Source organism: Neovison vison, chromosome 2 (assembly GCF_020171115.1).
Source record: "Neovison vison isolate M4711 chromosome 2, ASM_NN_V1, whole genome shotgun sequence".
NCBI lineage: Eukaryota > Metazoa > Chordata > Mammalia > Carnivora > Mustelidae > Neogale > Neogale vison.
Genome location: NC_058092.1, coordinates 85439876 through 85457261, shown reverse-complemented (window position 1 = coordinate 85457261; position 17386 = coordinate 85439876). Strand labels below are relative to the sequence as shown.

The 17386-nt window shown below is 39.8% G+C and overlaps 1 protein-coding gene across 1 annotated transcript in view; it reads right to left on the bottom strand.

Moving 5' to 3' along the window:
• The window catches only part of PALMD (palmdelphin), a 52214-nt gene extending 35084 nt beyond the window's left edge, over positions 1–17130 (bottom strand). Inside the window, exon 1 of the mRNA XM_044238747.1 lies at positions 16666–17130. Within this exon, the coding sequence (XP_044094682.1) occupies positions 16666–17115 (450 nt within the window). The 5' untranslated portion in view covers positions 17116–17130. The remainder of the gene's footprint in view (positions 1–16665) is intronic.
• Positions 17131–17386: the final 256 nt, after the last annotated feature.

Here is a 17386-nt window from a genome sequence, read left to right as displayed (position 1 = left end):
AAGATAGAAGTACATATTCCTCATAAAATATTCAATAGCAGATTATTATCCTTTTGCCAAATTTCATAGGGGCTTATAAGAATTACTGAAAAATAAGATGGCAGTAATTTAATTTTATTAAGACAAAATAAATAAGTCAACCTTAAGTTACATATCTAGCTCTATTGCTAGTATACCAAAAGTTACCATAACCCGCTAATTCCTTCCAAAATTATCATGAAACAAATAGATGTAGGATGCCATCTGCTTCCCAAAATTTCCCCAGGAGCTTGAGCATGTCTATAGACATCCGTTATAACCTGGCACATCATATATTTATTAATGTTAACTTTTATGAATAACTTACATTGATGCTTACTTTTTAAATGTTCAACTAAGGAAGACTTCTATTTAATGAACAGTTGCCTAGATAGATTTTTAGCTGTCTGACTTAGAATATTTTAGCAGTTAACACCCACAAATTCCAATTCCGTATAAACCTACCTCTTGATTATGTTGAAAATTAGTTTATCTTGCGCAACTAGAAAGCTATTGTGAACACCCATAATCCAGTATTATTGCAATCATGTACTTGATAAAAATAAGCACCGTACTTAGGAGTGTGACTATTTTAGAGATATTATAGGTTAACAAGGGACTAATATTCCAGAATCCCTGAATCTGTAAAGAGGACAAGACTGATCCTGAGTTATTTAATGATTAATTTATCTAATACTGGGGTACTTATGTACAAACACTCTGTTCAGGGTGACCTTTGAAGTTGTGCAGTATTTAAAATTTTTTCAGAAGTAGATACTTTTGGGGCTCCTGGATGGCTCAGTCATTAAGCATCTGCCTTCTGCTCAGGTCATGATCCCAGGATAGAGCCCCACATCAGGCTCCCTGGTTGCCAGGAAGCCCGCTTCCCCCTCTCCCACTCCCCCTGCTTGTGTTCCCTCTCTTGCTGTCTCTCTCTGTCAAGTAAATGACTAAAATCTTAAAAAAAAAAAAAGTAGATTCTTTCATCAAGAAACTTACACTCTTTTTTTTTTTTTTACACTCTTTTTTTTATTTGACAGAGAGAGACATCACAAGTAGGCAGAAGTAGGCAGAGAGGCAGGCAGAGAGAGAGGGAGAAGCAGTCTTCCTGCTGAGCAGAGTCTGATGTGGGGCTCGATCCCAGGACCCCGAGATCATGACCTGAGCCGAAAGCAGCGGCTTAACCCACTGAGCCACCCAGGTGCCCCAAAACTTACATTCTTATACAAAAAAAAAAAAAAATCACTCATCCAAGTAACTATATAATTTAAGAAAAAAGGTAAGAAATGTCTTTCCTGGGGCACCTGGGTGGCTCAGTGGGTTAAAGCCTCTGCCTTTGGCTCCGGTCATGGTCTCAAGGTCCTGGGATCAAGCCCCATGTTGGGCTCTCTGCTCAGTGGGGAGCCTGCTTCCTCCTCTCTCCCTGCCTGCCTCTCTGACGACTTGTAATCTCTGTCTATCAAATAAAAGATTTTTTTAAAAAAAATCTTTAAAAAATGTCTTTCCTGAGACACAAGAGAAGGCTCTATGAGAGTTGAGGGGAGATAGAGAGCAGTTGTTTCCAGATGATGTGGTTGGAAGAGGCTCTAATGTAGCATTTGTGAAGAGTATGTTGTTGGATAGCTGCTGGGGAGCAGGCGAGTGGGGAGAAAGGGCACTCAAGTCAAGGGCTCAATGTGAGCAAAGGCTTGGAGGTAGAAAATTGGTACATTCTCTAGAACAGCAATTCTGGAATCTAAGTTGCCATATGGGTAGTGGGAAATAAAATAGGGATAAGAAGGGGTGCCTGGGTGGCTCAGCTGGTTGAACCACTGCCTTTGGCTCGGGTCGTGGTCCCAGAGTCCTGGGATTGAGTCCCACGTGGGACTTCCTCTGCTCTGTGGGGAGCCTGCTTCTCCTTCTCCCTCAGCCTTTCCCCCTGCTTGTGCTCTCTCTCTCTCTGTCAAATAAATAAATAAAATCTTTTAAAAAAAATAGGGATAAGAGGATGAAGATAAGCCCTTAATAGAAAATATTCAATGGTAGGACAAGGGGTTTGGAATTTACTTATGTACTGATAGAGAGCAATGAAAAGTGTTCAGAGGGAGAGGATTCATAGAGTTAAAACCATGTTTTAAGAAGTTTAATCTCGTGTAATTGGGTAGTAGATATTGAAGGAGGATCGTGCAAATGGGGATCATCAGTTAGGCCAGGAGAACTTGAGCAAGAGATAGGAGAGCGTATGTCTGTCAGAGACCAAGGAGTTAAAGTTGGTTGGACTTGGCAACTGGTGACATATGGATGCAGGAAAGGAAGGGGTCAAATGTGAGTAAAAGTCTTTTATGCTTAGATAGGGCAGAATTGTCAACAGATGCAAGATATTCAGGAGAAGGAAGAGGGGTTGGTAGGGGAGATGATGGATTCACACCAAGTTCAAGGTGTCTTTGGGACAACCAGATAGAGTTATCTGGGAGGCAGTTGAAACATTGGTTGGAGAGAGATGTGGGGGTCAAAGATAGAGATGTTGGAGTTTCAGAAGGGATAGCTGAAGTCAGAAGATGGTCAGAGCACGACTGGAGACATATTTATGAAAAGAGAGGAGGGCTAAAGACAGATCCTTCAGGAAGCGCCTACACTGAAGGGATAGAAGAGGAAGGGAATCCATATGGAATTTTATTTCGAAGTCAATCAGAAATTATAATAGAACTTGAAAAATTAGGCTAATTCAATTAGTCATTTCAGACTTGATTGAATGAATGAATGAATGAATCTAGCAGATTCATTCTGCTAGAAGCTGAGTATCTTATAATTTCAATGTGCAGATAATGGTAACATGAAAAGAAAGGGATGTGCTAACACAACATTCCCAGAAAAGAATCCCGAGCATAGTTAGAGGTTCACTAGAGTGCCCTGAAACTTTGATTTCTAAAAGTCTTGAGAATTTCCTAAAAAATTCTTGAAAAGGGGACAAACATTTCAAAAGGGAAGGTAGACCATGAAGCCTGGGCAGTTTACAAGTGGAAACATGGCTACACAATTACAAATGATCTTGGGTAAGAAGAAAAGAGAGCTGCTATAAGCCAAACAAAACCAAATAGTTTGGAATCAATGGGAGCTCTCCAGGGAGCTCATGAAACCAAGAATGAAGATTAGCCAGTGGTACCTACTTGTAATAGTATAAATAAATGTAAAAAAAAAAAAACCTGAGGTGATGTGAAGATGAGAATCATGTGAAAAACATTGAGGGCACACAAAGCACAAGTGTATAAATGATTATGTATACTTAAGTCATATTGAGAGCAAGAAGGTAAAGGCAATCATTGGACAATCGCTGAGCTACATAGTATAATAGCAACATGATGAAAATAGAACTATTCCATTTCTATTTTGCTTCCACATTTTTGATTAAGGAGAACAATTCTAACCCTGAAGAGGGTAGAGTAAATAAGCTTAAAGGAAAACTGAAGCACAAGAAGAAATAGAACACTGAAGACAGAGCTGTCCAGACTCTGATGGGGTTCATTTCAGAGAGTAGAAAATTTATAGACATGACAGAAAATTATTAGTATTATTTTTGTTATTTTTAGAGAGGGAGTAAGCAGGGGTGGGGGGAGCAGAGGAAGGGCCAGTGAGAATTTTAAACACGTTCCACGCCCAGCACAGAGCCCAGTGTGGGGCTTGATCTCATGACCCTGTGAACATGACCTGATCTGAAATCAAAAGTCTGATACTCAGCAGACTGAGCCACCCAGGTGCCCCAACATAACAGAAAATTACTGTCAAGTAACCTTGGAATCTTGGGAGAAGAGGTCTCAAAGACTGAAAGTAGCAAATGTCCTAATTTTTGGAAGAGGGACAATGGGGGAATTATGAATATTTAAAGATTTGTGAACTTACTGGTTAATCCCTGGCAAAGTCGTAGAGTGAATTATTAAACAATGTTGTATTTAGACAAGCAATGTCTAAGAGATAACATTTGATTATTAAAAATGAAGCATTTAAAACTTTCTTTTCCTTAATTTTTCTAGATGGGCAGATGATGATTATGGTGGTTACAACATTAACTAACATTTACAGATATCTTTTTATGAGTCAGGAGCTACTTAAAGCTCTTAAATGAATCAATTTATTTTATCTTCCCCAAATGTTTTGAAGTAGGAACCATGTTTATCCCCAGTAGGTAGGTGAAGAAATTGATAAATGATGTCTAGAGTACGGAAATTCAATACCTTGGTTTTAGCAGGGCTTTGGACAAAGTTTCTTATTTTATTCTTTCAGAAATTTGTGTAAATTCAAACAAAAAAATATAGTTGAAAGTGATTATATTAACATTAAAAAAACCCCAATGCCTCTAAGAAGAGAGAACACTAAAATTAAATCCAATAAACCAATAAACATAAATGTATTGAGGTAACTTTCTGACTCAGAATTTTGAGGGTGAAGTAGGGGGTGCTGGAAGATTTATTGTTAGAAACTGCTCCAGGTTGGCTAGTTTTAGGAATCAATGAAATAAAAGAGGACCAAATCAAGATTTCGAAATATCTTGTCTATTAGGAATGTTGGACCTAAATTAATGATTAATTTTATTCTTAACAAATGTAAGCTGGAACTTTGTACAATTTGTTAATTGTAGAAGATTAAAAAAATCCAGACAACTTTAAAGAAAAATATAAGAATCCCTTGTACTCCCACTGCTTTAGAACTAAGTGCTGTCCACATTTTGATGCATTTTATTCCATTCTTTCTTCAGGATACGCAAACCACAGATGTGCACCCTTACATAAACATACGTGCAAGCCACGTGAGGGGGCCCATACACAGTTTGTGTTCCATTTTTTGTACTTAATATTGTGTCATGAGTGTCTCTCATGTTATTACATTTTACTAATAAAAATATTAAATTTTATTTAGAATACCATTATTTGCTCAGTCTCTCTTTTTTTAAATGGATTATTTATTTTATTTTTCTTTCTTCTTTACATCATCTTTTTTTTTTTTTAATTTCTTTTCAGCCTAACAGTATTCATTGTTTTTGCACCACACCCAGTGCTCCATGCAATCTGTGCCCTCTCTAATACCCACCACCTGGTTCCCCCAATCTCCCACCCCCACCCCTTCAAAACCCTCAGATTGTTTTTCAGAGTCCATAGTCTCTCATGGTTCACCTCAGTCTCTCTCTTTTGTCTGCCCCTTAGGCTGCTTTGTATCTAGTTGTGTGATGAAGTTCCTTGTATGTGAATTTTGAACCACTTTTCTCTGAATATTTCCTCAAGATAGATCCCTAGAAGCTAGGTATAGGGATGTTTTAAAAATTCTTAATACAGATTGTTAAAAAGACTTCAATGAAAAATAGTTGTAACTTATATTTCACCTCACCCTTACTAATTACGAATATTGCAAGTAAAAGTTCTTTTAGCAGTTTGCATAGGTCAAATAGTATCTCATTTTGATGTCTTAATGAGATTTCTGAGATTAGTGTGGGGAAATATTCATAATTTTCTTGGCTATCTGTATCAATTACTTTTTAAATTGCCTGTTTGTGATGTCTACCTTTTTTTCTGTAAAACCTATTAATTATTTACTTATCAATGGGTAAGAACTCTTTGAATTAAAGATAATAACCTTTTGTTTGTCATTTTAGTTGCAAGTAGTTTTTTTAATTGCATTTAAATTTTACTTCTGGTGTTATTAGAAGTATTAAAAGTTTGGTTGCCTGGATAGCTCAGTCGATTAAGTGTCTGCTTTGGGCTAAGGTCATGATCCCAGAGCCCTGGGATCTAGTGCCATACCAGGCTCCCTGCTGGGCAGGAAGTATGCTTCTCCCTCTGCCTGTACTCCCCCTGCTTGTGTGTGTGCTTTCTCTCTGGCAAAAAGTAAATAAAATCTTAAAAAAAAAGTGCTGAAAATGTTACTCTATTATCTTGATGTCTTTAATATCTTTATCGTCTGAGATACAGTAATTATCCATCTATATTTTCCTCCAGTTTCCTGAAGATTTTTTTTAAAAGCCTCTTCCATCTAACTGAATGATTTTGATTTATGGTAACTGCCAAGGATCTAATATTCTTTTTTCCAAAATTTTGGCTGATCTATAGCTCTATCAAAGGATTCTTTCCTATTGATTTACTTTAAAAAAAAGTGTTAATTTTTATCATTTACTAATTTGGTATGTATATTAGGGTCTGGTTCCAGGTTACCTGCATAGTTGGGTTTGGTATTAATATTACATAATTTAGATAATGTGTTCATGAGACAAATTAACATTTTATTGGTCAAGTTTTTGAGCTTTATTGCTTTTCTCTAAAATGTCTTAATTAGTAGCAATAGTTTTTTGTTTTTTTCCACTTGGACTTTGGAGTGATTTTTTAAAAATTCCTATAGAAATAAACTTGAAAACCCAAACAATACTCCATCCACCTTACTCCCCATCAAAAATAAATAAATAAATAAATAAAAAGCCAAATAACCAAGCAAAAAACCATGTATCCTGGTAGAATTTTAAAAGTTACTCCTAATATTAACTATCATTATCCAGAGATAATTAGAGATCAATACTCTTATATATGATTCATATCTACATGATATATTATAGCTCACATAAAATTGGAGGTGTATTTTACATATTTAGTAATCTGAACTTTTTAAATAAATCATGAACACAATGATATGTCATGTTATTAAATAGTATTCTAAATTTTTTTTTTTTTTAAAGATTTTATTTATTTATTTGACAGACAGAGATCACAAGTAGGCAGAGAAGCAGGCAGATAGAGAGGAAGGGAAGCAGGCCCCCTGCTGAGCAGAGAGCCCGATGTGGGACTCGATCCCAGGACCCTGAGATCATGACCTGAGCCGAAGGCAGCGGCTTAACCCACTGAGCCACCCAGGCGCCCTCTAAATTATTTTTAATGGCTTCATATTATTCCATTATATGTAATATACACTTATATATTATACTATATATGTATACACACATACATATATGCATTCTATTTACTCAGCTAAATTTCTATTTTTAGACATTGAGTTTGCTTCTACTTTTGTAATATAAGAAATGACTTTGCTATGTCGTGAGCACCTTAGGACTCCATCTGTGAGTGCATCTCTTATTTTTCTTTAGTATAAGATCCTTGTTAATAAAATTCAAGGTCAGAGGATAAAATTATTTTTGACTTTTCTTCTACCAGTTGCCAAACTGTCTTGTTTAGTAATTTCATGCTGCCACCAGCAGTGAACAAGAATGCCTCCTTTGGGGTGCCTGGGTGGCTCAGTGGGTTAAGCTTCTGCCTTTGGCTCAGGTCGTGGTCTTAGGGTCCTGGGATCGAGCCCTGCATTGGGCTCTCTGCTCAGTGGGGAGTCTGCTTCTCCCTCACTCTCTGCCTGTCTCTCTGTCTACTTGTGATCTCTCTCTCTGTCAAATAAATATAGTCTTATAAAAAAAAGAATGCTTCAAAGAGGCAACCCACACAATGGGAGAAGATATTTGCAAATGACAGTACAGACAAAAGGTTGATATCCAGGATCTATAATGAACTCCTCAAACTCAACCCACACGATACAGACAAACACATCAAAAAATGGGCAGAAGATATGAACAGACACTTCTCCAATCAAGACATACAAATGGCTATCAGACACATGAAAAAATGCTCATCATCATTAGCCCTCAGGGAGATTCAAATTAAAACCACATTGAGATATCACCTTACACCAGTTAGAATGGCCAAAATTAACAAAACAGGAAACAACATGTGTTGGAGAGGATGTGGAGAAAGGGGAACCCTCTTCAACTGTTGGTGGGAATGCAAGTTGGTGCAGCCTCTTTGGAGAACAGTGTGGAGATTCCTCAAGAAATTAAAAATTGAGCTTCCCTACGACCCTGCAATTGCACTCCTGGGTATTTACCCCAAAGATACAGATGTCGTGAAAAGAAGGGCCATCTGTACCCCAATGTTTATAGCAGCAATGGCCACAGTCGCCAAACTATGGAAAGAACCAAGATGCCCTTCAACGAATGAATGGATAAGGAAGATGTGGTCCATATACACTATGGAGTATTATGCCTCCATCAGAAAGGATGAATACCCAACTTTTGTAGCAACATGGACGGGACTGGAAGAGATTATGCTGAGTGAAATAAGTCAAGCAGAGAGAGTCAATTATCATATGGTTTCACTTATTTGTAGAGCATAACAAATAGCATGGAGGACAAGGGGCGTTAGAGAGGAGTAGGGAATTTGGGTAAATTGGAAGGGGAGGTGAACCATGAGAGACTATAGACTCTGAAAAACAGTCTGAGGGGTTTGAAGTGGCGGGGGGGTGGGAGGTTGGGGTACCAGGTGGTGGGTATTATAGAGGGCACGGCTTGCATGGAGCACTGGGTGTGGTGAAAAAATAATGAATACTGTTTTTCTGAAAATAAATAAATTGGGAAAAAAAATAAATAAAAATCTTAAAAAAAAAAGAATGCTTCCTTTGAGGATTTTGATTGGAATTGCATTAAACATAAAATAAATTTGGAAAAATATGATGGAATTTTGGTATTTGAGCTTCACCTTAGGGAATGGTGTGCCTCCCCAAACACATATTGTTTAGTAGTTTCATTATATAAATTCTGCACATTTCCTCGTCATAGTGGGTATAAGAGTATAAAAGTTTTTTTGTATAAATCTTATACATTCCTTAAGTAAGATTCTTTTCATCTTTTAATGGTTACTTTTTAATTTTATAGCTATTAGGAATGAGATATTTTTGTATTACATTTTCTGAAGAATAATTGTTTTTCAGGAAGCTACTGATTTTTGTGTATTCATTGTGTATCTGGCTACTGGCTTTCAAGTTAATGGTTATTCTTAACTTTACAGACACTGAAGCTAAGGACTAGAGTGTATTAATTTCCCCAAACGGTACGGTTGGTCCAGTGTTGAAACTGGTATTGAATCTAAATTTCTATAACTCCAAAGATGATGATTTTTTAAAAAGATTTTATTTATTTATTTGACAGAGAGGTAGAGAGATCACAAGTAGGCAGAGAGGCAGAGAGAGAGAAAGAGAGAGAGAGAGAGAGGGAAGCAGGCTCCCTGCTGAGCAGAGAGCCCAATATGGGACTCGATCCCAGATCATGACCTGAGCCGAAGGCAGAGTCTTAACCCACTGAGCCACCCGGGAGCCCCAGATGATGCTCTTTATACCACACCTTATCTTTTTTCAAACCTGTCATTAGAAATATAGCTCCCCAAACAAGATGGTATAGCACTAAGCACTCTGTATGGGTCAGTGTTTCGAGTACCCAATTTTTTTTTCCAATTTATTTATTTTCAGAAAAACAGTATTCATTAGTTTTTCACCACACCCAGTGCTCCATGCAAGCCGTGCCCTCTATAATACCCACCACCTGGTACCCCAACCTCCCACCCCTCTGCCACTTCAAACCCCTCAGATTGTTTTTCAGAGTCCATAGTCTCTCATGGTTTACCTCCCCTTCCAATTTACCCAAAAGCACATACCCTCCCCAATGTCCATAACCCTACCCCCCTTCTCCCAACCCCCCTCTCCCCAGCAACCCACAGTTTGTTTCGTGAGATTAAGAGTCACTTATTTAAAGGCTGACACTGACATTTCAGAGTGTATAGAATGAGCCTGTGATATGAGCAATGATCGACATCAAGAAAATGAAGCCCTATGGCTTCAGTGGCTGGAGCCATGATGAGTGTTCTCAAATGGAAGAGGGTATTGGGTGAGGTATGGACACACTTTTGAAGCATTTAAGGAGAAGCTGGGTAAGCATCTTTGGAGCATAGCATACTGAAGATGGGATTATGGACCTTCTCTAACTTTTCTTCAGCTAGAGCAGGAAATCTCTATGTTTTCTCCTGGCTCTATGATTATTTCTGCATCCTAGTTCTGAAACACCCTCATTCTGAAGTTATCCACGGGCGTTGGATTTGGTTATCACTACATCTTATGAGGTGAATGAAAAAGCACACATTTTCTAAACCTTATTTTATTCAGTAACTTTAGTCTTCTTTCCTAGCCGGAGAACAAACTCTGACACATCTCGAAATGAAACTCAGTTGGGCTACTCATTTATTCCTTTGTCCTTTCCTGTTTGTTCTAACGAATAGTGACAAAACAAACAAGGATAAAGAACAAACACAAGGTAAATCCCCCAAAACTCAAGGGTAATGGTGAACTTTGTTGTTGGCTTTAGTGAAAAAAATATTTTCAGCTTGATGGCCTTCATTCATTTACTCATTCACAAAGGGGTGTGTGTGTGTGTGTGTGTGTTCCAGCTAGTGCTGAGCTCAGTGCTGGGGAGCTGTGTGAGATGCAGTGATGTCCCTGCCTTAGCAAATCCCGGCTGGAGGGAAGAGACCTTGTGTAATGGAAGTGGGATGGGAAGGTCACAGTCTCGGAGTATGGGATGCTCTGGGAAATGGTGCCCTCCCAGCCCTGTCGAAGCAATTACAAATGCTTCTGAAAAGGCATCACTTTCTCTTTTCCCACCTCTACTCCCCTGTGGACTGTGGAAAGCAGAGGAGACTATAAGGGCTGAGGGACTGGTTTGGGTTAGAAAATGCGGTTAAGTGAAGCAGAACATCTATAGATTCTTCTCTTTGTTCCATTTCAAACTCTATTAAGAGTGAACCACAGAGGAAGTTCTAAATGGGGTGAGGTTTGTGGTTTTGATGTTTCTTAGAATTTTATTGTGATGTTGCGGCCAGAGAGTGTGACAAGCAGAAGAATTGACCCAACTTGTGCTATTTAACTAGTCCCTTAGCTTTTCATGGTGTTAGGTTTTCCACCTACAAAATGGGAACGGTGACATCTGCTTTCACAAATACTCATAGGATATTTGGACAAATGAGATATGGATGTGAAAGTTTAATATATATATGTAATATATATATTTTAAGGTCTAGGTGCTATGTGACAATAGGTGCTGTTATTATCATTATTAATCATGTAATTCTTTCACTTAAGAAATGTCCTTTATGTTTTAGATCTGTGAGCATAGGTGGATTCTGAGTAACAGTGGTAGCTCATTTGAATACGTTGTACCCCTATGTCAATCACAGACACAATTACACATGGAAAATGTGGTGCTTCGGACAGGAACCAGTTTTGAGTTCTTTTTAGAGCTTCAGAGAATTACCTGGTTCCATGTCTCTAAGGGCTTGACTGAGTCCTCTCAGTCGCTGGGTGTTTTATGGGAAAACAAAACATAACAAAAAAAAAAAAAACTTAAAAAAACGTAAAAAAAAAACAACCCGTAAGAAACATTAAAAAAAAAGTTTGGATCTCACTCAAACTGCTCCTATGGTCTCTTAGGAGAGCAGACATCCCACAGGCTTCTTGGTGAGGGCACTTGTGGAGGCAATGAATTTTAAGGGAGTCTCTTCCCCAAATGACATCATTGTCACTGACATAAGTTAAAAGATTTATATTTTATTTTAATAGAAGCTAGGCCATTTGAGACGGGGGATGAGGGAGTGGAAGCCTCGTTTGAGTTTTAGGCAGAGCCCTGTGACCCTTGTTTATACTCTAGACTTCAGAGCTCAGACTCTGATTTACTTCAGTCCGAGTTTTATAAAGAAGCAGCTTTTGTTTTTTAACCATCCAGTACTATGCAGAAGGTTCCTGGGGATCCTTGTTCGGAGAAGTCTTTGCAAAGCAGCATTATCATTCTGTAGCACGCTGGAAAAACCTCACCCTGTTATCAAAAAGCAGTTTCCTTAATAACTATCGAAATTATTATACCTCGTCACATGCCCTCCTTTGTGGGTGGGCTATTATGTTTGGCAAAGAAATGTGGTACAGCACATTTTGTTTGAAGCAACCTTTCCCTCTCTGGAAGAAACATGCAATCTCAGTATGGCTCTGTGGAAAACTGGGCCGAGGCTTAATTGTTCGAATCCTCACACTGGACTTCTTTATTGAGGAGATTCCTGCGTCTCCATGTACCATTGTTATGGGCTGTCTTTAGATGCCCAAGACAAATTAGAAGACCTTCCTGTAACTTTGTCTTAACCAGGTACTTCGGAACAACGGTGCCTCTTGCGTTCTTTTAGCCATTATGATTTTAAGAAGTCCTTAGGACTCTAAATGAGGCAATGATCCAAACACACGTAAGGGTTTATCTTCAGGAAAGAGCCAGGAGGCTTGCTCTTGTTTTTACTTTCCTATCTGACAGGCAGAATGAATGGGGGAGAAATATATATGGCGGGCCCAGGAAGTAGAAGTAGGGCTGGTTTCTGGGGTAACTTGGCACCATGCTGAGAAGGGCCCAGCACTTCATTTAACGCTGTGCTGTTGCCACGTTGATATTTTGAGTGCTTTTTGAACAAGGGTCCCCACATTTTCCTTGTGTGCTGGCCCCATAAATCATGTAGCAGGTCCTGCTTTGAGGCCATCAGCTGTCTTATTAAACACTAGAAGATCCCAGATATCGACAAAAAAGGAATGGGATGAAGTGTGGTGTCTGGTGACAGGCTATGCATGCTAATGAATTAACTAGAACCTGTGTGTGTGTGTTCTTGTTTTAATGTTGGTCTTTGTATTGAGTGGATTTCTGTTTTATGCAAGGAAATTTCTACCACCCAAGTTCCCATGTTTACAAGTCTAGAAAAAATTCCTTAGAAGTGGAAAGAAATAGGGAGTGGATCTGGGGAAATGTGAGAGCTCCTTTTTATTTTGCGTCACGAGCGGCTTTGGCCGGCAAATCTGGCTCCGTTGCTCAAATTCCAGCGTCAGGACTTTATATGGCTCCCTTCCAAATGGAGTCCGTTCTAGGCAGGTGCTTGTAGTTGTGATTAGTTCTGTTGTCTAAATTGTGACAGAGCTCACCTCCTTCACGTCTGTGCTTACATGTCTCCCCCTCTGTGAGGCCCGTCCTGTCAACGTCACTGTGATCCACCGCCCACTCCCTACTCCTGGTTTCCCTTATTTCCCTTCCTTTCCTTTAAATACATAAGGCCTAGCTCATGGTAGGTGCTCGATCACCATTAATTGAATCAAGGAATGAGGCGACGGGTTGATAGCACACATTCCTCACAATTATAGATAAACCTTGATGAGAATTAAAATGTTTGCTTTATTCTTATTTCTTCACTCCCCAGCTGGGTCTGTTCTCTGAAAAATCGATTCTCGTTCTCAGAATTCTTCCGGGGTCAGCCCCCAAACAGTGCTATTTTTATGATCTCTAGCCAGTTTAAGGTCTAGGAGTTTTCCAGTGTGAGTGTCCCCATGTTATTTAGGAACTGTATTTTCTAAGGTCATGGTAGGAATAGAGATAAGATAATGCGTTCCTTGACAGAGTAGGATGTCGAGAACATATGGAATGCTATTACTCCTAAGGGAGGGGATCTCTCTTTTTCTGGAAGAAATTTGTCTAGGTCTTTCACTGGTTTTACTGTGGGCCCAGTTTCCTGCCAGAGAGGAGTTCTGTTGGGATAACTATCAGTCCTTCATCTCACTCTTCCTGAGGATGCTGGAAATATTAGTGTCATCTATCCCAGTAATATTAAAAGTGAAATTCAAATTACTAATCTACTTCAATAGCTCTTCTTTTGTATGAAAACTGGCTATTTGTTAAAATATGTACTAACTTGAAAAAAGCCTCAAGAAACTTTTCATCTAATCAGTTTGAAGCAGTCCTGTTTTTGAGTTACAGCTGAAAACTGAACTCTTTGGCTAAGAGATACTTTGATGATTAATTCAGTGAAGGAAGGGTTGGTACATGGACAAAGTATGAAGGAAGAACGTGAGAGTACGTGTATAAAATAGAATCCATATTTGACATACCCAGACTGATATACTGGTTTTTAAACAATTATTTCTGTGTACTTTCCATAATTTTTTCTTTATTCTCTTTGAGTTTTTGAGAAGACTTCTGACAATCTAAAATTCAGTTTACTGATAGGAGAAGTGAAGGACACAATTACAGTATTAGTTTTCAATCTGAGAGCCTAACTGCCACATTCCACCTACTTACTGTACTTAATCTATTTATTTATTTTTTAGAGGAATAAGAGGACGGGCAGGCACTTGGTTCTGTCAAGTTATAGGCAAGGACATTTGTGTTTTTCAACTCCTTGCAGTGGAAATAATGACTGTTTGGACACTCAAAACCAGGTGGAATAAATGTACAGTAAAGAACCTCTCGTTTCACAGTGAGGAAATGGAGGAACAAATTTTAATATAAAAATCAAATAGATCTGTGACTGTAAAAATGTTTTCTTTTTTTTCCCCATTCCCTAAGAAAGTCTATGAATTGCTGTGTTTGCGTACATTGGAAAAGTCTTATGATTTTGTTTCTTAAGCATACACATATTGCTTCAGTAAAGGAAATAGGAAGAAAACAGTTAAAATGAGAAGACTGTGTCTGAGTTCTAATTTAGGTCGGAGATTTCGAAAATTTTAAGTACTTCCTAAAGTGAAACAGTCCCAGCGAATTTTCTGGATACTGTATGTTTTCATTTTCCCAGGGGGGATGGGGCAGTGCTGAGGTGGCTTCCTGGTAAAACAAGGGTGGGGAAAGCTGGCGTGTCCCGGGGTGTCTAGCAGGAGGTGGATGTGTTGTTTCCATGGACACACCACTGCTCTATTTTCCCCTCTAGGTTGTGACAAATGGGACTGAGTTTTGCCTGGTGAGGTGGAGGCTAGTATGAATTTATTCCCCAAAACTTTTTTTTCCAATCGCCCCCCCGCAACCTCCGTAACCTTCATATAAACAATTTACTTCCAAGGTAGAATTACTTTGTGATCTTACTTTGGAGATTTGCTTAATTCCTTCTAATGGGATAGTTCAGGCTAATGGAACAATTCAAAAAGTAGGGGTGTGTGTGTGTGTGTGTGTGTGTGTGTGTGTGTGTGTGTATGCGTGTGTGTTAATCATCAGAAAAAGCACACACCTGTATACTCAGGAACCTACTTACTCTCTTGCCTGCTTGGAAGGTGTGATGCCTCTTGTTCTACCTCTATTTTCATTTGGAACCCTCAGTGCAAACTCCTGGTTTTCCTGAATAACTGTAGGCAGTCATAACTTCAGACCACGTGCTGCTTCAGTGGGAGTTAAAAGGTGCTCTGGAGGGAATGCGGGCTTCAATAAGGCTGTGCTATAGTTCAAGAAGGAAAATGGGGAACAACGGGCTTGTGTATTTCCCCAGCTACATGATATAGTTTAGTAATTTGGGAGGTAGAAGCAAAGGCTGAGCTGGTGCCCACACAACTCACACAGTGTAATAAAGTAACCTTTAGACAACAGCTGTAATGCAAAAAGCCCATGCCAAAAACAACAGAGCAGGGCCCAGTTCCTGTCCCTTAAAGCCTGACAGCTGAAACGGTGGCTGACTTTAAAGACACACACAAAAAAGAACAAAACAAAACAAACAATAGTTCCAAAACAAAGTTTTCTGAAGAAAGGGAAATGTACTAATTAGAAGCTAGACATTTCAAAAGCATTGTCTTATGGAAAAGCGCCAACCTTATTGGTGGACGTCTGGACTTCTGGTTTCTTACTATTGGCTGAGAAAATGCTTCAACTTCTTGAATCATTTTTGGGTGACACTAAGACATTGTATCCATTTAATAAAAATGCTAAATTTGGATTAGCCTTATTATTTATGCTCTGGGAACTGGAAGAGCAGAGAATAATATCCTCCTACCCATCCTGATTTAACATCAGTTTTTAAAAAGTACTCATTTCTTCCTGACAGCTAATTTCAGTGGCAGAAAATGCTGAGAAATTGGGATCTGGATCTCCAAGTTTTAAGAAAATTATATCACAAATTGTAACTAATCGTAACTGACTGTGCCACAGATTTCCAGGTTACTGCCAAATACAGGATTTCAGAAAATTAAAAAAAAAAAAAGCCAGGTCACTTAAGGAAAGTAGTTTATTTCTTGCTTTGATTCTTTCCCAGAACAGACATAAAAAATACGCTATTTTTCTTCCCGGTATTAAGGAGATATTTTCCAAACCCGCAGCATTGCACGTATTGCATTCCTTTATCAGGATCTTACTCAGTTTGTGACTCTGCTGAAAATAGATCTCTAAGAATGAATCTGATACTTGCTTTTACCTACTATTCTCTTGTTTAATGCTTAGTTTAATTAAGTACAATGACATTCATTCTGATTCTGTTAGGCTCTCTGGAACATACTACCTCATAACAGATAAAAAGTTTCGAGTTGTTTGTTTTATTCTTCCTCTTTCCCCCATTTCAAAGAATTTAACTTTTGGGTGCATTCCTTGCTTTTAAAAAAGTCTCCAAGTTGAGGATCTGATTTTTAATCCCCTGTCTGGCAAATACCCACTGGAGAAGAAACTGCCTTTTTTTTTTTTCTTTGGACAAACTGCCTTTTTAAGGTACTGAGAAGGTACATGACAGTGAACCGAACTGCCTCTCAAGCTTCAGATTGCTCTTTAAGACGGCCGGCTGGCACAGTTGGGTGAAAATACAGACCATTGCCCTGCCCGCAGGTTCTGAAGCCCGAGAATGACAGAGGGTCACAGGGGTTAAGAGAGCGCCCGAGCCGCGTCCACGAAGGATGACAGTTCTGTTTTTCCACTCAGCGGCGGGGGCTCGGCGGCCCGGGGCACCAGCAGCGCGGCTGCCCTTCCCCTCAGCAACCACCTCCCCGAGTGATAGCTGGACGCAGACTTACTGTGATGGCCTGAAGTCTTTCCTTCACCAGCTCGGCTTCTTCCATGCTGGAAGTCAGGGGCAGGCAGACGGGGGCAGGAAGTCCCAAGCTACCATAAAGCAGGAGCCTCCTGGGGGAGAGGCAAGGGGTGACAGCGAGAAAGCCCTTGGCCCCCGTGGAGGAAGGCAGGAACCCCTGAGGCGGCAGGAGCGTCTCTGAGCAGATGTCCAGAGCCGGCCAGACAGAGACACATGTAATGAGAGTGTGCTGGGGAGGCAGACCCTGAGGCTGCTGGCGAGAGCTGACTGACAAGTCTGAGCGGCAGCCGCACCAGCCCTTTTCCTTCAGGAGCTGCCAGCTCTTTGTTGTAATGTGCACAGTTAGCAAGGCACATTTTCTCATTAACTGTTCCTTACCCAACTCATTATTTTCCAGGAGTGGCCCAGGGAGCCTGGAGGCGGAGGGTGTCATCGGCCTGTGCTCTAGCGACCCACGGCCATCTCTGGGTGTGTGTGGGTCTGCGTGTGTGTGTGTCCAAAGTTTACCTGCACCCTCCTCCCGAGTGTGCAGAGACAGAGCCTCGCCTAGACTGACGGGGGCAAGCCACTCGCTTGCCTTTCTTCCTCTGACCGGCTTCAGGCAGTAATAATAAATTCTGTGTTTATCTCATTACTGAGTATGGGGGCAAATTTACCTCAGGTCGCCCTTCCGTCTCCCTCCTGCTCCCACTCGAGCAGTTGCT